Source organism: Eurytemora carolleeae, unplaced genomic scaffold (genome assembly GCF_000591075.1).
Source record: "Eurytemora carolleeae unplaced genomic scaffold, Eaff_2.0 scaffold661, whole genome shotgun sequence".
Classification (NCBI taxonomy): Eukaryota; Metazoa; Arthropoda; class Copepoda; order Calanoida; family Temoridae; genus Eurytemora; species Eurytemora carolleeae.
The window spans coordinates 112,325-137,404 of record NW_019396566.1 but is presented as its reverse complement, the minus strand read 5'-3'; the positions used below and the strand labels follow the sequence as shown (position 1 = coordinate 137,404).

Here is a 25,080-nt window from a genome sequence, read left to right as displayed (position 1 = left end):
TCAGTACAGTACAGTACATTACAGACCTCAGTACAGTACAGTACATTACAGACCTCAGTACAGTACAGTACATTACAGACCTCAGTACAGTACAGTACATTACATATCTCAATACAGTACAGTACATTACATACCTCTGAGCCTAAAATTTAAGAAAGTACTATCGTTGAACGAAATCCCCGATTTTCCTTTTTTGGGGTGTATGTATTTGTGAAGATTTTAATTTAAGAAATCAAAAAACAAAAAGAGAATGTAAAGAAACCACATAAATTATATTTCTTCAAAACTGTCTGATGACCCCATTCCTGAAACCGGGTTTTATTACTGCGTTTCATTGCGATAAACTTTCTTCACATTTGGGTTATGTGCAACTATAATTTTTTAACAAAATATTAAATAAAGCAAAGAATCCCTCCTTCCATTTAGATAAATCTTATGAAGGGTAGATGATGAATCACAAGATCATGGTTAGATACTGAGTTCTATGTCACAAACTCCGATTTTATAATCCCTATATCTTTGAGCTTTATTATATTACTAGAACTCAGTTCTTTTATACAATACTTCCTGGTAAGTTAGTTTTCATAAAGTGTATCCCACAATCTACATAACATAAAGCTCTTTGCTCATATATATTTATATGACTATATGCTTGAACTAAAAACCTTACTCCAATAGTTCTTTTAAGTCTGTATCAATCCAGATACAACCAACTCTCGAACTCTATATTCTCCAATATACTTTAGTCTGTTTCAATCCAGATACAGCACTCTCTGTATTGTTACCATTTAAAAGTGGTCGAAAGGAAAGAAAATGTAAATCCTGAAACTGATGTGAATAAGTCTAAAGAGTATAGGAAAAAATATATTTACCCCAGGCCTTTTCTCCATGCTTAGAGTATTCTTTAGTATGTATCGTTCAGATACAACTAACTCTCAAACTCAATGTCCGTCTTTACCCTACGCTTTTTCTCCATGCTTACAGTATTCTTTAGTACGTATTGTTCAGAGACAACTCGCTCTCAAACTCAATATCCGACCTATAATACTTCAGTTTGTCTCAATCCAGATACTATAGTCTATGTTTTCTTTAGTATGTATTGTTTAGATACAACTCCCTCTCAAACTCAATGTCCGACCTATAATACTTCAGTTTGTCTCAATCCAGATACTACACTCTATGTTTTCTTTAGTATGTATTGTTNGGGTTACCCATAAAGGATGCGACTGCTCTCGAACTCAATGTCCTATTGCAAAGATATAGAGATAAGAAAGTTTCAGTTTGCGGTAAATACTTGATTTCTTTGTAAGATTCATCTAATTTATTTTGCCCATGACTGAGGAATTGCCAAATGTATTTGTGTAATAAATAAATACAGCAATCCCCATATTTGTTAAACTGATCATACCTAGATATGTTACGTTGTTCATTGTCTGTAAACCTAAATACGACTATCATACACTACACAAAACTTGTAAGGTTAGCTTAGCCTAGCTACCTCTGTAAACCTGTATTGTGATTAACTTATAACTACGTCAGTGACTGACTTAACTACGCGTATATATCCATGCTAATCTTTTAAATACATACATTAAACTTAAACTACACTGTGTACATATATCAACATAAAAACTTGTAATTACTTTGATTAACGTTAATTTGTAACATAGATATCTAATTACAAATTAGTTAGCATATACTACGCTTTGATAACCGTGATAGAGCAATTTGGTCCTCATTGTAACATATAAGCTGAGATCGTGCCCATTGGTTTGACATTGATTGATTAAGAGCGTGTGTCCGTGTTGACATTGATAGTTGGTTCTCGTTGAAACATGTGAGCTGAAATCATGCCTGGATTGAGACAGTTCTGAGCCTGCGATTAAAAACTTAGGCTCAAGCCGTAATTCCTTAAACCCGACTTTAAGACCCAACTCTGACTACAGCTTGTGTCACATGATTGACAGCTGCAAGATCTTCGGCTCGACTTAAGGAGTTAGGCCCCATGAAAATAAAACAGACCTTGGTTGGTTTAAGTGGAGAATTAGGCTCAATGTTTAGTCTTGTTCTCATAAAACCCGTGAATGCTCCAATTCCTCCAATTCCTACCATGAAAATCCACCAAAAAGAATGCTATACCGGTTTTTGAACTCAACTCTGTAGATAATAAGATGCAGCTGGAATCCGAATGCTCAAGCTGTGAATAAGGCCCAACGACAGCTTAGACCCGAGCCATATTTTCCCGAATTTTTTTAATCGAGGGCTCTGGACAAAGTTTTTTGAGTACGGCATTTACTAGATTTGAACCACTTTTCTTTTGCTATCAATAGATGTTGGTTAATCTTAATCTACGTAGTTCAACAACTTCTCGCGTCGTTCAGCCAGTTGATCAAACTAATTTTTTGCTTTTGCTACTTTTCTTTTACTTTGTGATACTTTTTTTTTTACTTTGTGATACTTTTTAATTTAGAATGAAAAGGGATTTTTAGGTAGTTGGGATTCTTTTACTTCTCAGAAGATACTACATTGTGCAGTTTCTCTCAACTAATCAATTGGGTCGGGGTAACCCTGTCTGTAGTTTTATTTAATTCATCAACAGTAACTTTTCTCCTAGCCTTGAACTAATCAATTGGGTCAACTAATCAACTAATCAATTGGGTCGGGGTAACCCTGTCTGTAGTTTTATTTAATTCATCAACAGTAACTTTTCTCCTAGCCTTGAACTTTGATGCCTCAAGGCTAAGTGCTGTAACGATATGATTTGATATGATTCAAGTTGATTTAAACTGATATTCTGAAATAAGATCTATGCAATATTAGATTCATTGATAGAATAGATTACAGATCGTTGGATTTCAATTTTCATTCTTGTTTATGTTTTCTTTCAGCATTAAACCATTCGGGTGCCCCTAAAAAATTGTTGATTTTAATTCGTAGCCATGTTTTATTCTCTCTGGACCCGTAAGTCAAAATATAGCTTACAGATTACAAAAAGTATTTTAGAAATTTTAACTTTGAATTCTTCCAAAATTTAATTTTTGGGAGTAGAATTTTTAAATTATCCTAAAGAAAGTTAAGAGTTAAGTCACCGATCTGTTTGGATCTCAATCTATCATGAATCCCAAAAAGAAGAAATGCCAAAATCAAGGAAAGTAAATTTTAATCCAAAATTGTTTTCCATATCCGTGTTGATGAGTAAAAAAGGATGCTGCATGCATTTAGTCAAGCAAAACTCAGTCTGCACAAAAAAAGCAAAACTAGCATAGTTCTTTTCCGCCTGACCTGACATCTGGTTTACCCAAAAGAGACTTATCGTGATACAAATCTACCACATATGATACAAATCTACCACATATGATACAAATCTACCACATATGGTACAAATCTACCACATATGATACAAATCTACCACATATGATACAAATCTACCACATATGATACAAATCTACCACATATGATACATGTTTGGAAAGCACTTGGACTCCAGTTAAATAATCTGAAGAAATAAAATTTACAAATTTGCAATATTTTAAGTATTTATTACAAAATCAAGTTTTTTTTTGCAAAACAAGTGCAAAAACAAAAAGTGCGCAAACTATTATACATTATACTTTTTTGAAAAGCCCTTATCCTAGCGAATTCAAACATGCAAAAATTTTTGCAAGATTTTTTAAACCTAAATGTGTATTCAAAACAAACTTAAATTGTGCAAATTCCCTTTTAAAATGTTTGTGCAGATGTGCAGATCTGCAGATCTGCTTTCCAAAGAGCTATGTCATGTTGAAATCCAATGACAGGGAGTAGGTCTAAATTTACATTTAGTCTCTAAAACTGTGATAGAACGCTGTTCGTAATATCTAATGTTTGTAACATCTAATGTTCATAATATCTAATGTTCGTAATATGAAATTTTTGTGATATCTAATGCTCGTAATATCTAAGGCTCGTAATATCTAATGCTCGTATCTAATGTTCGTAATATTTAATGTTCGTTATATCTAATGTTCGTAACATCTAAATGTAATGTTCGTAATTCCTAATGGTCGTAATATCTAATGTTCGTAATATCTAATGTTCATAATATCTAATGTTCGTAGCATGTAATGTTCTTTGTATCTGATGCTCATAATATCTAATGTTTCGTAATATCTAATGTTCGTAATATCTAATGTTCGTAATATCTAATGTTCTGAAAGCATTTTGAAATTGCGAACTTCTAGTTCGAAATAACAAATGTACAATGTGTGAACTATCCATAATAATTCATAATTTCGAGATACAGGGTTACCCATAAAGGATGCGACTATAAAGACGACCTGAAACTCTTTAAACTTAAGAGGTTAAATCAAATCTTCAGCCTTGAATATAATATTTGTATGACTTATTCAATGACAATGCAAAAAAAAAAGAAACAAGTTTAAAGTTCAGGAAAAACAGATAGTATAAATTCTGTACGAATGTCTGGGAAGGCTCATTCTTTGTGGGAAGCCCTGTAATTTTGGTAGTTTAATATTACGAAGAAGAGAAGGTTTTTTCTATAAGCGTGTATGCTGCTAAATTATACGATAATTAAAAATGTTGTTTAAACATTAATTGTTTACCAATGGAGGGACTTTGTATTGAACTTTCTATTTTCAATAGTCTTTAATTGTCAACCATGGACTCACAGTTAACACTTCTGCAATGAACTTTCTGGAGACATTTCGTTATATTTTTAAGTTTATTGCCTTCCTACTACTTGTTTATCAAATGAGTTCTGCACTTTTAAAATACATATCCAGGCCCACAGTTGTCTCAACTAAATATAAACGACTGGACGAGGTTGTGTTGCCTACAGTCACTATTTGTAGCTATGATCAGTATGATTGGTTTGCTGCTAGGGATTTAGGATACAAATATAGAACAAGCTTTTACTGTGGACTACTAGATGATGGGGTGACTGGACAGTTGTCTTGGGGAGGCTTCGCGGGACGGGACTTTGAAGAAACAAAAAAAATATTGTACAAAGCAAATTTTGATGCCATAATTGTTCACAATGTTTCCTTTACAGAAAAATTCATTATTCCCCATGGAAACTGTAAAGAATTGAACAATTATAACACTTCTGAAACTTTAATGGTGAACATCACCAAAGGACATGTGGATATGTTTGTTACAGACCCAGCAAAAACACTGTACTACAAAGTGTCTACACTTTCTATGCTTGGAGATGAAATAAATCTTGCAACAGACGAAAAAGAACCAACAAAACTACTTTTAGATTACTTAATACATGTAAAGCAGACAGTATTGGACCCAAAAAACCCTAATGAAGAATGCACGGATTATCAGGATGAAAGCACATACTTCTCCCAGGTATAGGGCTGGTCACGGTTAACAGGAAAACGAAAGTATTTTTAATTAACGAACAGGAATTGCCATTAGCGAGCATCGATCACAGCATGTGGAAAATTAACTAACATTATTGGAACAATCATAAATTATTTAATGTGAAAAGAAAGGTTTTTGCTTGACTAAAGCGCTCTTTTTTTGCATTAAAATGATTGTAAGTGTCATTTTAAGTGATCCTGCAATTGCATACAATTAGATGCAGTCAATGACCAAATCACAACAGTACCCTGAAAACCTTTATCTGATTAATAATGTGGAAGATATTGTCGTTTTTCTAGGTTTAAATGAGTTAAATTCTGATAATGCCATGTGCAAATCACTTATCTAAAGAATCAATCAAATAATCAGCTTTTAAAACTATGAACAGGAATATCTAACTCCATACTTGATCAGACAACGCTTTTAAGGGTACTGTTGTAAATCAGGTATTAACATTTTTGTCTGGATGGCTACTTAAAAATTACGCTTACAACCCCTTTACCGATCATCATATGTAAATGATCAAGACACTGCTGTTTCCGAAATGCTTCTCAGAACTTTCGGATTTCCGTGCTTGGACATATCGTGAACGATCACACATAATTAACGATCACACATCGTTAACATGAACCACCTTTATCAAAGACGACCAAAACATTAACGATATACACTTATGACGGTAGTTAATTAAATGTTTTTTTTTTTAAATTGAGTGAATGTAGAATGGCTCTCTGTAACGAAAGTTGAACAAACGGTTAAAAAAATCAAGAACGTGCCCATCCCTACTCTGCAGGCTGAATGTATAGAAACCACGTTCCAGAGAAGAATTGAAGAAGATATTGGTTGCAATATACCATGGATGTCACCGACTAATAGTTGCCGAGGAATAGTAAACAAACAATACTCAGAAACCATCTTAAACGATCTTAAGGATTTTTGGGAACAGTTGAAACTATCTCTAGACCCTAAAACTAAGGACTGTAAGGTTCCCTGCCTTGAAACTAAGATTACCTCTAGAAAGCTAAGATCCACACGAAGTTTAAACGGTGAAAACTATATAAGAATAAGATTTAATCCTCTGGTTGAAATAACCAGAAGCGTATCAGATTACGATGAATGGAACCTAATTGTTGAACTTGGTAGTGCTCTTGGTCTTTGGTTAGGGTTGTCTATAGTCAATGTTTTTGACAACACTATAACTTTAATTAGAAAAGTTATCGTGCTTCTATGTAAAAAAATTTAAATTTAATTCTTATCAAAATTTATGTGTATGCATGGCTACAAATAAGTTTCATAAAATAAAGATTCAAGTGAAATAATTTGTAACTTTAAAAAAAAAATGATTAAATGCATCTAGAACTATTCTTTAAGTATTTTCTATTCCAATAGAGAATTTATTATAATTCTCAAACTCATTTAGATTTATTTTTATGTAGATCAAAACAAACACTAATGTCCGTTTTGAAACTTGTAGTTCACTTCCAAATTATATCTATTTTTTCTTCAAGATTTATCTGCAGCAATTCTTCTTCCTACATTTAACAACAGCATGGCCATGACCCGGAATTTTTTTGGAGTATTTTTTGAAAATTAGAAAAAGATTTTCCCTTGGGGTCTTGTGAGTTTTCACACAAAAATCTTGGCACGATTAGTTCAGCTATTTTTATAGAATTATTGGGCTGTTCAGGAAACTAATCTATGAACCTTTTGATCCAAAAGGAATTTCATCTAAGGGTAATCTGATCTAATCTAAAAAACGTGGAAATTGATCTAAAATATTTTTTTAGATCTAAGTCCGCATTTTTCTGAAAATTTTTGGAATTTGATCTGAAAAATGTGGAATCTGATCTAAAATATTTTTTTTTCAAATTTGAGCTCCCTGTTCATTTTTATATATTTGTCAAGTGAAGATTTTCATAAAATTTCTTCTGCCAAAGTTGTGATTTTGATCTAAGATATGTGTAATTGGATCTAAAATATGTTGAATGTGATCTAAAATTTTTTTTTCAAAAAAATATATATTTCAGATAACCATTTTTTGACTTTAAAAGTCACTATAGTAAAATAAAGAGATCTAAACATGGATATTTCTAACATTTATTTAAAACGAAAGTTTTGAAATATTTGCACATAAAGCGGAGTTAAAATTGGTTGATTTAGAAATTAACAAAGGAATTAATGATGGATATTTGATGGCACTTCATGGGAGTGTTGTAGAGCTTCATGTTGGTGGAGCAGATCAACAGGAACTGGGACAACAGGGCTTATCAATGGAACTAAGGCAATGCAACTCGAGATAGCGGAAACTTCGGTCGGAGCCGGACACAAGTTTCCTAAGTAAGCTTCTCAAGAAGTTAATAGGGAGATCAGAGGTATAAGCACGCCTGCTGTTAGCTCAGTATTTGCATCGTCAGCATGAAGGAGTCAAGAGGCTCCCTGTGTCGGAACCAGCCCAACTCTCCTAACCTGACTGAGGGCTGGGGTGTGTAGAGGGTGTGGCGGGGAACGAAGGAGCGAGGTTTACATGTGTGTGCTTCATTGCGGAAATGGATTGTGTGTATACACACATCTTGAAAACAGTTGACGGCAATTGAGCTGGTAAAATCGTCTTCCTTATATTTTGAATTTGTGTTAACACCATTATGCTTCAAATCCTTAACTTTATTTGTTTAAAATATGGAATTTGATCTAAAAAGTGTTTACTGTGATCTAAAAAATGTAGACTTTAATCTAAAAAATGTAGACTTTAATCTAAAATTTTATAATTTGATTAAAAATATTAGATTTAAAAGTTAAGAAATGTGTAAGGTTGACACCTTAATGGTGAAAGAGTTGGGTTCATGGGTTCAGGATCTTCATATCTTAGATCAAATTATATATTTTTTAGATTGAATTCTTCATATTTTAGATCAGATTATATATTTTTTAGATTGAATTCTTCATATTTTAGATCAGATTATATATTTTTTAGATCGAATTCTTCATATTTTAGATCAGATTATACATTTTTTAGACCTAATTCTACTATTTTTAAATACAGAATTCTGTACTTCCAATACAATTTCTGCACAAAATTTGGGAATTTTATCTGTAATATGTAGAGTTGGATCTAAAATATTTGTTTTCAAAAATAAACATTTTTAGATGACATTTTTGACACAAAATATATAAAATCCAAATTTTAGATCAAATTCAACAATTTTCCCGAAAGAATTGGAATTTGGTCTAAATTTTTTTTTAGATCTAAGTCCACTTAGATCAGATTCTTTTAGATCAGATTGCCTTTAGATCAAAAGGATTATAGATCGATTTCCTATGCATGCCATTATTGGACCCATGGACCAGGAAAAATATTCAAGCATATATGTCTGTCTAATCGAACATCAGTCTGGTGCAATTAAAAATATGATTTCTGCCACCAATGATTATAAGATAAGGATGAACATTTAACGCTGTCTTCGTGCAGGCTAGATTTACAGATATTACAAAATCATTTTAGTGTTACAATGATTGTAAAAATAAAGGATGGAAACTGTCTTCTTTACAGATCTTACAAGATAACTTCAGTTTCACAATGATTAAAAAAAAACTTTTAATGTTTCATGAAATATCTAAATCATTTTTTCCAATATTTTTGATTGCAAATCTATAAAAAGCTGTTTGTTAGTTTCACTCATGGATTGCAAACCACTTTCACTCATTATTGATTGATTTTAATTTTTAATTATTTGATTAAATGTCAGTTTCAATCAACTCAAGATATCCAGGGGTGGAGGGTTATAAATTCAATCTTTATTTATCGATTCACAACAGCAATAAAATATGATCCCCAAATCCTGCTAAACCTACTAAACCTAAAATCTCCAATCCTGCTAAACCTACAAAACCTAGAATTCCAATACCTTTAAGCCTTTGTTCAATTATCAATGGTACATGTTTCTAAACCAATTGTTCAATACTCATTTATTGATAACCTTCAACTGTTCAATCTTTATTAACAATTATTATTTATATGCATGTACGCCAATAACAATTTGTATTTTGTAGGAAACCTCGTAACTGAAATATACTTTTTCAAGAAGTTATCATCTATCTGTGTCTGGTAGAAAAGAGTGTTTTCCTTGCCAACTCGCCTTATTTCCCTCTTTCGAGTATTATCCCTTTTGTTCGGCTCACAACTATATAGTTCCTTAATCGTTGGTCTCGGTGCAATCGTAAGTAGTTCCTGCTAGGGTTTCCAACGCTAACGCAAGGGGATTTTACTTGCGTGCAATTGCGAACCCTTGCGCGCAAGGGAATTAAATTGCGTGAAATTCCGTAATAATTGCGCGCAAATAAAAACAACGGAATTGTGCCAAATTGCGCGCTATATCGCGCAATTCCGTCCAACTTTCTTGCGTTTGTGTTTCAATCTTTTGATAAAATTCAATTTAAACCTTATGGCACGCAAAAAATGCAATTAATCATTGCGCAATTCCTTTCAACAACAAAATATTCAATTTAAACTTTGGTAGTGGTATACAATAAACTGAACTTCACTAACATTTCAATCTCAAATGCTAAGAAAATTGAATTTAAACTTAATCTTTTGTTTTATAATATTCTATGCAGCTAATGCAGCATGATAACCAGAAAACTCAGGCATATGAAGACGACAGTTTAGACTCTGCAAGTAGACCCATGAAACTGGACAAGTGATTTAATAAGTTACTTATTAATTTTGTTTGACTTGTAACTTCATCAAATACAATGTGATGTTAAGTTGTCTTTCTGTACCTTAGTTTTCTGGTTCTCACTGTAACAAAATATCTAACTTTGATTAAATGAACCTTACAATTTTAACCAAGAAAAGTTTCCATTTTAATGTTTATCCAATGTGAACAAATTTTAAATTCAACAAATATATTTAATTCCATTCTTGTATCTGCTGCATAAATTTGTAAGTCGAATAGTTAAAATTATTGATTTTTAGATAGAAAAGCAACTCCGATGCACGCAATTCAGCGAATATCTAATTGCTTTCTTTTTCGCAATTACAGCGCAATTCCGCGTAATTCCGCGCAACGGAATTCCGGTTGGACTGCTTGGAAACCCTATTCCTAGCAGGACTTGAATATCTCTCATCTGTCCGTAAACCATAATAGTCCTTCTGATCGAAGTCCCTGTGTTTGCCAGAAATGGGGCTTATTCCTGTTTTCCTCTTATAGTCTGCAAAAGTCCGATATAATCCTTATGACATTTCTTGTTATTTAGGTTGTCAGGTTTTGACTTTTGAGTAACCTTAAATGATAAATTATTGTACTTCTCATGAGAAGTAACATATTGTGAACCATACCCCTAAAATTACCCTATTGTAAGGTCGTCTCCGACAAACTGTATCTCCGTTGAACCCTCCGTCCACTTACCAAACCAAACTTTTTCAAGGCTTTCGAGTAATATATAAATAAACACTTAATAAGTTCCAGTTCAGACGATGTAGATTAGCCCAATTTTCCTTTTTTCATAACTTTGATTAAAAATGTTCTTAAATATTTAGCGCTATCTATCTGTCAGTTTTTCAGTATTCATGTTAAGTTAAAAATCTTTCCATCCTTCCTGTTCAGTGTTCAAGTATAATTCTAGGATTATCTAGGTCAGCTTTTTCCTTCAAATTTCTGGCTTTTCGTGTTTTTTCTGTTTCTTTTAACTTCTTTGAGCTTATGAAATAGAACTTGTATTTCAAGATATTGAAAAGTATAGACGTACTCATATCTAAACTATGCAAGATTTGTCATTCAACTTTTTTGGTAGTTTTAATCTTAAAGTTAAAAAATAATCTGAGCCAATTTTTTCCCTTTTAAAAAATACGAGGATAGATGTGCAGTCAAATTCGTCAAATAACAACATCAAAAAGATTATATTTTGTTCTCGCGAAAGTTAGGGGAAAAAATCAAAATTTAATCTAAAATCTTTTTAGCACAGCAAACCAAAATAAATTATCATAGTGATGTTTTGAGCAGCTGATTTAAACGGTTTTAATATCAGAAAAGTAGCAGGTTTTTTAAAGAGAACAAAAAGTCCCTGTGGAAATTATCCCGTCAGATATATTTTAAATATAAGGTTGTTTATCAAATAAGGTAAATATTTCTAAATGGAATCTACAGGGTGTCCCGATAAACATGGGAATTCAGTGATGAATTCGATATCGTCTTTCAGAATAATTCTTTGATTTAGTATAGTGATACCTATTGAGAAAGTTGTAATCTGTAAGAGTTTCGTCTTCTATGTTCACATTTTGTTTGTTTATGTTTTGACTGCATACGGTTGTACTTAGTAAAACAAGAAAATTGCAGTAAACAAACAGAGTAAACTTGTCCTTCTTCACTGTTTATCTTGCGGAGACATTATAGACACATCTTTACAGTCTTTTACCCTTTTCATAAAATAAACTCTAGCAGACATAATAATATTATGGCTTTTGAAATTAGGTATTACAATGCTATTTCATATTAAAGACGATATCGAATTCATCACTGAATTCCCATGTTTTTTGGGACACTCTGTACATCTTTTATCTTGTGATTAATTATTTATTCTTTTTTGTTTGTCAGTCTGTATGTTAGAACAGATCGGGGAAGACTTTTTTTGTGGCAACTCACATGACTGGTAACTTACATGACCGTGTGCCAACTCACATGGAAGGTTTAAGGACATTAAAGTTTTTATTTTTAAAACTGCACCAATTTGTCAGGAAATTCCGGAAAAACCATAATTAGGGGTATTTTTATTATTAAATGTTACTTCTAAAATATAGGTTAATGAATAAATGAATTAATTCAAAGATCAGATACGATCTTCAAGACGTCACTTATATGTCATGTTTCGTAGGGAAGGCGAGTATAGCTTTGATAGCTTTTTAGTATTAGATAATAAGATCTTAGAAGACATTCTTAAACCCCCCACGCCAAAAACATTGATATTTGAGAGTTAAATTATTGTCCAGTATAAATCTTTAAGGTAAACATCAAACGGTGCCCTTTTTACTTGTATAAAAATAAAAAATGCACAACATTGTTTATTATTATTTATAATAAATCAATTATAACGCAAGGTTACAGGTTAATCATTTGAAACAGTTGACGTAAAAAATCAATAACAAAAACCCAGTTTCCATATGGAAATTATACTATTATAACGAATAAGAAAGTAAAAAGTAAGAATTTTTCTCTTTTTCAACATTAATTCATTAACTCTTGAAGTGGATTCTTTTGTAAAGAAACTAATGTAATTATCTCCACTCGAAAATTGTTTAAAAAATCTACAAAAAAAAATTATACAACTTACAAAACAAACCTTTTTAGGTATTTCATTAAAAAAACGAACTTTTTTGTTTTCTTACACATTGTTTTCTAATATTTGTTTAAAAAAAAAACTTTAATTTTCTCCCGAATGTCAAACTGTGTGATGTTTTAAGGTAAAAAATCCGTTAAAAAAAGATGATTAAAATTGCAAAACATATTGAAGATATCTCCAAAGTTGCTACGCGGTCTGCAAACAAAACTATCTGAGCAAATATTAGGAAATTAAAAGAGTATGCGTGTTCACGAATTAAACACATAAGCATTTCAATTCTCCGCTTTGGATATAGGGTTCTTGCGTTATAATTAATCTCATTCATAAGTTCAGACCTTAGGATGCGCTACCTACATTTGGGATATTTTAAATACATTTCACCAAGTTTTAGTCATCTTTTATGGACCAAAAAAAAACCTTGTTGTGTCCTAGTCATTGAGATATAGTGTTACGAAATTAAATAAAACCTTGCATTATGTTTTAAATGGAATATAAGGGTAAGTTCAAGTGAGCCTCAGTGCAAAGATGACAAGGTCTGGTTCACAACGGTACCCTTGAAAGCTTTGTCTGGTCAAGTTTAAATTAGATATCTTTGTTTATTATTTTGAAAACGGATTATTTTCTTTTGTAGTGTCTTTACAAAAGTGACTTGTGCACATTTGCACTGCAGGAAAACATTTAGGAATTAAACACTTCTAAACCAAGAACAACGATATCATATATGCTACATTCTTTCAAGAGTACAATAGTAAATCAGGCATTACCATTTTTGCATGGAGGGTCATTTGAAATTACACTTACAACTTACAACCTTTTTAATTGATGGTGCATAATAAAAAATAGATAAAAAATTTCAAATAATGTGTACTAATCTATCACAGTTAAACGACAATAATGAACAAACTTGACAACAATAATATCATTTTATTAGCTGATAAGAAGTTCATAAAATTAAGCTTATTACATGATACATAATCTATGGAATGTCTAGAGTTGTAAAATAAAAAAAATACATAAATAACTATAAATAAATAATACCATAAATTAATTCTTAACCTCGCTAAAATATTATAAACAAAATAAATTCTAAAAAAACTGTTCAGAGATTTACTTTAATCTAGGAAGCTCAGGATCAACAAGATTGATCCAAAAATTAGCGCAGGTTGCATGATATTCAATATCTCCGCAAGAAAAGTGCGCGGTATTGATATTTTTTGAACCGCCATTTTGACCATTTTTCCCGCCAAAAGTAGATAAAGATGTTAGACACACCCCGCAAGCAGAGGAATGTCCGAGCCCTGAATTGAGATTAAAAAGATCATCACTCATCTCTAAAATTTCTGCATTGTTTGTTTGTTTCTTTAAATAGTTCCACGCGGCGCTAACTTTATTTATCAGCTCATCTAGTTTTTGATCAGTTTCCTCTCTTTTCTGAAATAAAAAATAAAATAATAATTAATCATGAGAAATAAAATACAGCCTAATATAATAGTTCAGGGGTTTATATTTATAGGCATCTTACATCTTACTGTAACATCTTATAGGCATCTTACATCTTACTGTAACATCTTATAGGCATCTTACATCTTACTGTAACATCTTCTATGAAGGGTTACGTTCCATACAGTTGAGTGTTTAGAGACGACTGACAAAATCTAATATTTTCTCATGATATTTCTCAAAATACACAGCCAAGAAATCGGTAAGTAATCCAAAGTCAACCCTCAGATTCCTTAATACTTATCATCATGTCGTCATTTAAGTCTCATCATTTCTGGGTACCCCAGTATCTTCATAGATATTTAAGACTCTTTTTCAGAAATAGTTCAGCTTCAAAATTACTTGGCAATATAGCACAATCAAAAGAAAAAAGAGGATTTCACTTGTTTCTTGTTGGAATCCTATTTTTTAAAAAAAATTTATAAGAAGCTAATCCGATTCTAACCTTGGCGGCCTGTTGTATTCTTGAGAAGACTATAAAGACCTCCCTGAGGTTATTCAGGAACTTTTTTCCACCCTCGCAATTCACAACTTCATCCACAATATCAGGGTTCAAGATATTACTAAACATAAACTAGCTCAAGGCCCATGGAATTATGAAAAAAAAATATTGTTGAAAAGAAATTGAGAATTTTAAAGAACAATTTTTTTCGATTTTTTTACCCTTTGTTACCCCCGGGCAACTCAAGAGTTGCCTAAAAAAAAAGTTTTTGGTTGATATTTTTCCTCTTGGATAGGAAGCCAAAATGATACGGATCCAGCGGATCTGGATCCTCAGCACTGGGCAAAAGTTGAAAAATTTGTACATTAGAAAATGTAAAACAATTGTTTGAAATAATTTTTGAGTGACCCTCAATTTTAAGAGTTACATGTAAGATTCACAAGGGTACCACTTAAACCCTAAATGCAGGAGATATCCTTGTTTTCCTTTGTGATATCTTATAATCTTCAATTGTGGTTTCTCCATGAAAGTCCCTTGGAGATTCGTGCATCAGAGAACAGGAAGGAAATTGAAAGAGTTTTTCGTCGTTTTTTTCTTCATTTGAGAACAGATATATTCCTTATGTTTACTCATATAAAATAGAGTCGTTGTCAATCAGACATGTAACTCTTTAGTCTTTACACAAGACACTTAAAATCAAGTACACAATACTTAAAATCTAAGTTTACAAATATTTCTATCAAAGCTATATTACCTAAAAATCTGTGAAGTGGTTTCTATCAAATTATCTATCTCTTGAAGACACGCAATCCAATCAACTACAAAACATTCTTCGTCCTCCACCTTGTCCTCGACATCTTCCTCCTTGTCCTCTTCCCCGACCTCCAGCTTGTTCTCGAGGTCGAGGCTGGCCACAGATACGGAGGATTGGGAGGATGGTCGTAATCCTAAATTAGGATGATAAAAAATGAAAAAGGTTTTTACTCTGTACATACAAATGTGAACATCAGTGCAGTGCATGGGTTCATCAAAAGATGTTGTGACAGGTTTAAAAATCTACTTTGAGGGGGGGGGGGGGTGTCATTGTTTTTGTTACCACACTGTTGTATAGCATTGTCAAACTTCTGTCAATCCTATGTAAATTGGCTTTTCAAATGTAAAATGTGAAAAAAATTAGACAATTAAGTCTTGTTAACAATTAACATTCTTAGTAAAAACGATTAAATATTTTAGCTTCATCAAGAAAATTTAAAAAGTTAAAAAAAACGCATAAAAATTTACAAAAAATTTTTTGGAAAAACGATATGATTTCTCTAATTTTCAATTTCTAAATAGGTTAAAAATCCCTTGAAAAAGTGACCTGGTGTGAGGTAAATGTCATCTTTTTCTTTAGATCTATGACTTTCTTTCTCGATGTCTGTTTCAGTCTCCACGGCGCCATTGCTGATGGAGGGTTTTAATTTATCTGACCCAACCTTCTAAATAATAAAAATCAGCCAAGCTCCTTCTAGATAAAAACAATAATCCTGAGGTAAACACAAATTTTCCCGGGTTTATTAGAAATGTTAAATCGAAACGCCAATTTCTTTTAAAGGTGTATTTTCGTTGATTTTGGCAATATTAAGAATTAAAAAAAGAAAAACTTGCAGTTGATATACAATTTTTTAATTTCTCCTTCAAAAATATTAAAAAGTCATTAAAAAATATTTACATCCTTGCAATATGAAGTTAATAAGGGGGGGGGGGCAACTCGACATTTTGTGACACCCCATTTTGTACAGGCTGCGTTTGGTCCTAATAATTAAGATAGAAGGCTAAAATTAGAATGGAATCGGAACACCAAAAAACCCATTGATGTGATACCTCACATGACTTATTTTTGTTGATTTAATATTTAACCATTTTTGGAGGTCACTATCGAAGGGAGATCATTATCAAGGGGAGGTCAAAATGGAGGTCGGATTTATGTGTCTTTATCAGTGCATGATTTATGTGTTTGAAAAAAAAATAGAAAAACATTTCTGATTTACTTATAATAATTGAATTAGAGTGAAAAAAGTGGTATTTTCCTGTATTTTTTGAGTTCATGGAGGTCAAAATGGATGCCAATGACCTCCGATCTCAAATTTTCTTCGTGATCTATGTAGATGACCACAATTAGAGGCTGCATTTAAAATTTCAGCCGTCCATCTCAATTATTAGGACCAAAAGTAGCCTCTACAAAATTTGTTGTCACAAAGTGTCGAATTGCCCCCTCCTTCTTACACAATGCATTTGAAATAATATTTTTCCAATCCGGGTTTTATATTTCATTTTTTGAGATCCCGGATCCGATCCGATAAATATTAATAATTCTAGACTTTTTATGGTATAATTTGGGAAATTACTGATATTGTATATTAAAATATGATGGAACCTTATTCGCTAGTTGAAGAGAAATAACATCTTTCAGGCTGGAGGGTGCATCACTAACCTTATTCTTTTTATTCACAACACACGTTCCAAACAGTTCCTAAATACACTCTTTTTGAAAAAAGTATCTTATTACGTTTTTATGTGACATTTCTTCCTCAATATGCTTCTTTCATAACAACAGTTTCTTAATATATTTCTTTCCTAACAGTTTCTTAATATGTTTCTTTCCTAACATTTTCTTTATATGTTTCTTTCCTAACAGTTTCTTAGCATATTTCCTTCCTAACAGTATCTTAATATGTTTCTTTCCTAACAGTTTCTTAGCATATTTCCTTCCTAACAGTTTCTTAATATATTTCCTTCCTAACAGTTTCTTAATATATTTCTTTCCTAACAGTTTCTTAATATATTTCTTTCCTTACAGTTTCTTAATATATTTCTTTCCTAATAGTTTCTTTATATGTTTCTTTCCTAACAGTTTCTTATTACATTTCTTTCCTAACAAAGTTTTTAATATGCTTCTTTCCTTCCAACAGTTTCTTAATATTTTTTTCTTAACAGTTTTTAATACGCTTCTTTCATAACAACAGTTTATAAAATCTTTTTATCATGGGTTTGCAAAGTGCTTCTGAAACCTGGACAACCCCGGGTCCTCAATCTAAATAGTACACAGACAAGAAACAATACAGTACACACAGTACAAATTATACACCTTATGCAATAAACAGTAAATGTGACACACCTGATATAATACACAGTACACGTGAAACATCTAATACAATACAAAGTACACGTGACACTCCTGATATAATACACAGTACACGTGACACACCTTATAGAATACAAGGTACACGTGACACATCTGATACATTACACAGTACACGTGACACACCTAATATAAATACACAGTACACTTGACACACCTGATATAATACAAAGTACACTTGACACACCTGGTATAATACACAGTACACTTGACACACCTAATATAAATACACAGTACACTTGACACACCTGAGTCATTACAAGGTCCATGTGACACATCTGATACAATACAAAGTACACGTGACACACCTAATATAAATACACAGTACACTTGACACACCTGATACAATACAAAGTACACGTGCCACATCTGATTCATTAAACAGTAAACGTGACACACCTAATACAATACAAGGTACACATGACACATCTGATACAATACAAAGTACACGGGAAACACCTAATATAATACACAGTACACTTGACACATCTAATATAAATACACAGTACACTTGACACACCTAATATAAATACACAGTACACTTGACAAACCTAATATAATGCAAAGTACACTTGACACACCTGATATAATACACAGTACACTTGACACACCTGATAAAATACACAGTACACTTGACACACCTAATATAAAAACACAGTACACTTGACACACCTGATACAATACAAGGTACACGTGACACACCTGATATAATACACAGTACACATGACACACCTAATACAATACAAAGTACACTTGACACACCTGATACAATACAAGGTACACGTGACACATCTAATATAAATGCACAGTACACTTGACACACCCAATACAATTCAAAGTACACGTGCCACATCTGATTCATTACACAGTACACGTGACACACCTAATACAATACAAGGTCCATGTGACACATCTGATACAATACAAAGTACACGGGAAACACCTAATATAAATACACAGTACACTTGACACACCTGATACCATACAAAGTACACATGCCACATCTGATTCATTACACAGTACACGTGACACACCTAATACAATACAAGGTACACATGACACATCTGATACAATACAAAGTACACGGGAGACACCTAATATAATACAAAGTACACTTGACACACCTGATACAATACAAGGTACACTTGACACACCTAATATAATACACAGTGCACTTGACACACCTAATACAATACACAGTACACATGACACACCTGATATAATACACAGTACACTTGACACACCTAATATAATACACAGTACACTTGACACACCTAATATAATACAAAGTACACTTGACACACCTGATACAATACAAAGTACACTTGACACACCTAATACAATACACAATACACATGACACACCTGATATAATACACAGTACACTTGACACACCTAATATAAATACACAGTACACTTGACACACCTGATATAATACAAAGTACACTTGACACACCTAATACAATACAAGGTCCACGTGACACATCTGATATAATACACAGTACACATGACACACCTAATATAATACACAGTACACATGACACACCTAATATAATACAAAGTACACTTGACACACCTAATACAATACAAGGTACACGTGACACATCTGATTCATTACACAGTACATGTGACACACCTAATACAATACAAGGTACACGTGACACATCTGATTCATTACACAGTACACGTGACACACCTATCACAATACAAGGTACACGTGACACACCTGATATAATACCAAGTACACGTGACACATCTAATACAATACACAGTACACGTGACGCACCTGATACATTACAAAGTACACTTGACACACCTAATACAATACAAGGTCCATGTGACACACCTAATATAAATACACAGTACACTTGGCACACCTGATATAATACAAAGTACACTTGACACACCTAATATAATACACAGTACACTTGACACACCTAATATAAATACACAGTACACTTGATACACCTAATACAATACACAGTACACATGACACACCTGATATAATACACAGTACACGTGACACACTTAATAGAATACAAGGTACACATGACACACCTAATACAATACACAGTACACATGACACACCTAATAGAATACAAAGTACACTTGACACACCTAATATAAAACAAGTTAAACACACTTGACACACCTAATATAATACAAGGTACACTTGACACACCTAATACAATACAAAGTACACTTGACACACCTGATATAATACAAAGTACATGTGACACACCTGATCAGTGAGCTGGAATTGTTCTGATGGGAGCTGGAACTCTAAAGTAGTTGAAGGAGGACTAGAAGAAAAACCAGGCGGACTAAACATACATCAATAGCTTCGTATTTTAAGGGACTGTCGTTGTTATTTTAAATGATCTTTATCTGAGTTACAATAAGAAAAATATCGTCGCTTTAATATCCTCAGAGAGATAAATTCGTGCAATCAGTTTTGCGGTTGTTGCGTTTAAAAACCTGAACTTTTAGAGGGGGCCTTCAAATCCGCATACGCCATCATTAAATCTTCAAGCTTCCCACCACCTCCACCTCTCATTCCAGACATCGTAGAAATCTGTCAGTATGAGAAAATATTATTAAGTTGTGTCCTCTCACTCAATTCATGTTTTGGAATAAAAGTATCAATTCCAATATATAGTCTTTGTGGTAAAAAAATGAAGGTTAGCATTTTTAAATAGGATTAGGCATTATATTTTCTATTCTTCGTGTGATTTCGTCAAATTTACCAATACTAAAAAACTTTAATTGTAAAATGTAAATAGAAAATAATTTATTAATTGCGGCAAAAGTCTCGGAGTTATACATTAGAACAGAGATCAACAGCGGACAAAAGTAAAGAATAAACCGCGGCACTTGTAAATATTTTTTTCCTGAAAGTTTTGTTAATTCAATTATTTTTTAAATTTTCCCTCATTCAAATTTTAAAACCGATTACTTAGATGAATCAAATGTACATAAGTGCTTAAGTGTTTTTTTGGCAGCTGTCTGCACGGTTTTCAACAGCTGTCAGCAGCTGTCAACACAATAATTTTGACAGCTGTTATCCTCAAAAGCTGTCGTCCATTTTCAAATCTGGAATCTGGAATCTGGATTAGAATAAACTGGACCGTCAGCTGGGGGTGGATCTTCCTCATTACTAAAATTATAAATAATTCGCTATTTTAAAATTAATTTAAACAAATTTATATTTCTTATTACTATTAGAGGAATTAAATCGGTCACTGACGTATAATGAATGAATACAGTTTAGGCCGGTCGTCTTCCTTTGACCAACACTCGGGGTATGACCGGTTGTCACCCCGACAACCATCAATAACCCGTTCTCAGGTACATTAAGTCAAGCTAACATCCCTTTTTTATATTCTAATTAAACTGTAATTTTGACAGCAAATTGTTCTTATTTTGGGGTCTGTATGAGAAAATATGAATTGCCTACCGATGATGAATAGGGTTCAGGTTAATGCTTAAAACATGAACTAACGAAGGTAAAACATTTTCAAACTGGAGAACCTGATAATGGAGTCTTCTGAAACGGGTAAACTCCATTCATCAAAATCAAGCGAACTTTGTTCCTCTCGACCTCTGGGCAGGGAAACTGGTTTGGAAGGAGGTTCGGAAAAATCCGCAAAATCTCCAAAATCGTCTTCGGTGCTAGGTTGTGTCCAAGGAACGATTTGAGGAACAACAGACTTAAGGGACTCAGGAGGAATAGACCAGAAGTCCTCATAAGCTCCAGAAATTTGGTTCACACTTGGTTCAGATGATATGGAAGGGTTTAGTGATGTATTTAGTAGATTTTCAGATGATGTGTTGGCAATATTTTCCTTTGAAGGATTTAGGAAGATATCAGGTTGGTTAGAAGTATTAGCAGCAGCTACGGTTGGATTTATATTCTCAGAAAGAGGATTTAGAATGAGATTCTCTGATGATGAATTAAGAACGTCAGACTGAACACTGAATATGTCCCTGAGCGCACTGTATTTGTCCCCGGAGGCTAAACTGCTAGGAGAAACAGCTGATTGAGAAGCTGTTAGATTTACTTGAATGGCGGGCGGAGCAGATTGAAAATCCGCGAAATCGCCAAAGTCATCATCTTGTGCTGGTTGAGGTTTAGTTGCAGATTTAAACCTGTGGACTGGACTCTCCTCCTGGAAAGATGCAAGACGACATCCAACACTCTCACGTGGAACCTGAACGAAAGTTGTTATTAAATGTTGTTAGTACGGAGGTTGAGAAATAGATAAAACACAAAGGTAAAGCATTAAATCTTTTTCCCAAACACAAATTTCAAATATCAAAAGATTAAATGAATGAATCCAATAACATTATAATCCTGTCATCTTTATTAGGTCGAGGTTTGAAATATCCGCCCTTATCATTGAGCAATTCTCAAAAAATTTTTCCAATGAAAGAGGCGAGGAAAAAGAAGTGTAAGACTAATTAAATTACACAAAATATAAAATATAAACCTGGATGTCGGCGTAAAGAGAACCAGGAAGAGCTCCAACAGACTGGGAAGAGGCGGGGGCAAATGACTGAGAAATATTGGTAGGAAATGAAACTGTAACAGATGGAACAGGGTTGGAGAAAGCTGAAACAGGATTGAAGGGAGCTGAAACGTGATTTATAAAAGTAGGAACAGAATTAGAGGTGGCCGGAACGGATTCAGAGGTAGCAAGAAACGGATTAAAGGAAACTGAAGAAGGATTAGAGAAAGATGGAACAGGATTAGACAAAGCTGGAACAGGATTAGAGAAAGCTGGAATAGGATTGGAGAAAGCTGGAACAGGATTAGAGAAAGCTGGAACAGGATTAGAGAAAGCTGGAACAGGATTAGAGAAAGCTGGAACAGGATTAGAGAAAGCTGGAACGGGATTAGAGAAAGCTGGAACAGGATTTGAGAATGCTGGACCATTATTAGATGGAACAGTTTGAAAATCTCCCCAATCATCATCATCAGTCCCATTTCCAGAAGAAATACCACCCGCAGCAGTTGGGACATTTCCAATCTAAACAAAATGAGATTGATTTTATAATACAATTTTAATAATCTTTATACATTATAACACCCCACAAACTTGTGTTAAGAGTTCATCTGTTTGCATTTTTTTCTGAAGGAAAGAGGCACAGAAATAGAAAAAAAAATCATCAAAGTTTAAATCGTAATGAAGAAAATGCAATAAGAGTTTATAGATAAATACTAAAATGAGTGTTAACATTGAATCAATTCTATTCACTTATTCTATAATTTTTGTCAAAATGCAATCTCATGCAAGGTCATAGAAATAACCGTTTTGTTTTAAAATAAAGTCGATTTTTGCTTGTATGAAATTAATTGCCTACTGGTGATGAAAAATAGGGTCCATGTAGATGAAAAAATATGAATTGCCTACCGATGATGAATAGGGTCCAGGTTAATGAAAAAATATGAATTGCCTACCGATGATGAATAGGCTTCAGATTGATGAAAAAATATGAATTGCCTACCGATGATGAATAGGGTGCAGGTTAATGAAAAAATATGAATTGCCTACCGATGATGAATAGGGTGCAGGTTAATGAAAAAATATGAATTGCCTACCGATGATGAATAGGGTNTGTCAGTATGAGAAAATATTATTAAGTTGTGTCCTCTCACTCAATTCATGTTTTGGAATAAAAGTATCAATTCCAATATATAGTCTTTGTGGTAAAAAAATGAAGTTTAGCATTTTTAAATAGGATTAGGCATTATATTTTCTATTCTTCGGAAAAATATGAATTGCCTACCGATGATGAATAGGGTTCAGGTTAATGAAAAAATATGAATTGCCTACCGATGATGAATAGGGTTCAGATTGATGAAAAAATGCTCCGATATCTCCTACTACTGGGCTCAGAAAGGAGTTTGTTGTAACAGTATCTAGAACAGAAAACTAAGTCACAATGGAAGCATTAGCAAGGAATTAAGGAGACTGTGGGAATAACTTCAAGTGCTCCTCCTCCTATAGGAGGGCATTATATATGATTCAAACCGGTAACTATTACTTCAATTTCCTGCACACAAAACCGCAAGTTTATGTAAAAAGAACCCACAATCGTAAATCGACAATTTCCAGATAAAAAAGGATTTTTAATTCATCCCTCATCAAAGAAATCTCTAATGAGTACCGTTGTGAATTGAATATGCCACTAAATAAATGGAGGGTCAACGTATGTCTGGTTATTATAGATTTTTTTGTTTTAAATTTTTGAAGAAATTTTTTTTTTTATTGATTCTAGTCAATCTGATGAGAATATAAAATAACTAGGCTTTTAGGGCGCTTCGCGCCCATCTTCCATTTAAATTGTGAACATGTTCTTTTTGTTAACATTTTAAAACAAAGAAGAACATTTTTTGGCGGATTTTCAAGAATTTTTTTTTTTTTACAAAATTAATAACCTCTAAAACACATTTTTTTTAATCTTTATCGTTCATAAACCTTCCCTGTGTTCACGTGATGTCCCACAAATTTTTTTGGCCCGATCGGTTCAGCCGTTTTGACGTTTATTAGATACAAACAAACAAACATACAGACACCCAAACAGACAGAAAAGCCAAATTTATGTATAGATTGAACGGCGTACAAAATTAAAATTAAAAGTTTAAATTTAAGTTAATGTTATCGGAAGGGTTTCCTACCTTTTGTGAAAGCACTTTCCAAGCTTTGATCTGACAATCGGAGAATACTTATTTGATATATAAACTCTGAGGAGAGAGNTTTTTAAGATTCAAATGCTTTTTTAACTTAGTACATTGATCATTCAAGCATTATTTTGTGTTACTAAAGGACAGAGGACTCATTTCAACTGTTTCAAATTCTCAGATCTGTTATTGAAAAGTTACCAGCTATCATCAGATGTTACGTCACACAATACAAAAATTATATCAGAATCTGCAAGTTTATGTTATTCTTCAATTTCCTAAAGTTTTCCAGTCCCGAGCTTTTGTGCTAGCTTGAAAACTTGCAGCTTTTACTTCTCTTTTGATATCTTTGACTGGAGGGCCCTTAAAACCTTAAATAAAAATTAAATGTTTAGTAACAGGGTCCGTCCCAGTTAGAGATTTTGGACCCCCCCCTCCAGTCGAATTTGTACTTGATTTTAACTTTTTTTTCAAAAAAGCTAATATTTATTTTTTACTCATTCAGGGTTAGGTTAGGACACTTTCTGGATCGAATGCTGCGACTAGGAAAGGCTAGGGGGCCGAGCGCTGC

At 33.0% G+C, this 25,080-nt stretch overlaps 2 protein-coding genes across 3 annotated transcripts; one reads left to right on the top strand and one right to left on the bottom strand.

The window, feature by feature from the left end:
• Positions 1-4,707: 4,707 nt before the first annotated feature.
• Positions 4,708-6,650, top strand: LOC111705606 (uncharacterized). The gene is made up of 2 exons (XM_023478201.1): positions 4,708-5,355; positions 6,164-6,650. The coding sequence occupies exons 1-2, from the start codon at positions 4,750-4,752 to the stop codon at positions 6,611-6,613; spliced, it is 1,056 nt and encodes a 351-aa protein (XP_023333969.1). The 5' UTR covers positions 4,708-4,749; the 3' UTR covers positions 6,614-6,650.
• Positions 6,651-13,611: 6,961 nt separating this feature from the next.
• Positions 13,612-20,254, bottom strand: LOC111705601 (synergin gamma). 2 transcript variants are annotated; one of them, XM_023478196.1, is made up of 6 exons: positions 20,067-20,254; positions 17,118-17,156; positions 16,005-16,122; positions 15,399-15,591; positions 14,648-14,765; positions 13,612-14,133 (listed from the first exon to the last, which is right to left on the bottom strand). In XM_023478196.1, the coding sequence occupies exons 1-6, from the start codon at positions 20,154-20,156 to the stop codon at positions 13,810-13,812; spliced, it is 882 nt and encodes a 293-aa protein (XP_023333964.1). In that variant the 5' UTR covers positions 20,157-20,254; the 3' UTR covers positions 13,612-13,809. The 2 variants fall into 2 exon arrangements, with proteins under 2 accessions (XP_023333964.1, XP_023333963.1); XM_023478195.1 differs by having other exon boundaries at positions 17,061-17,156; positions 20,067-20,249.
• Between the last annotated feature and the right edge of the window lie 4,826 nt (positions 20,255-25,080).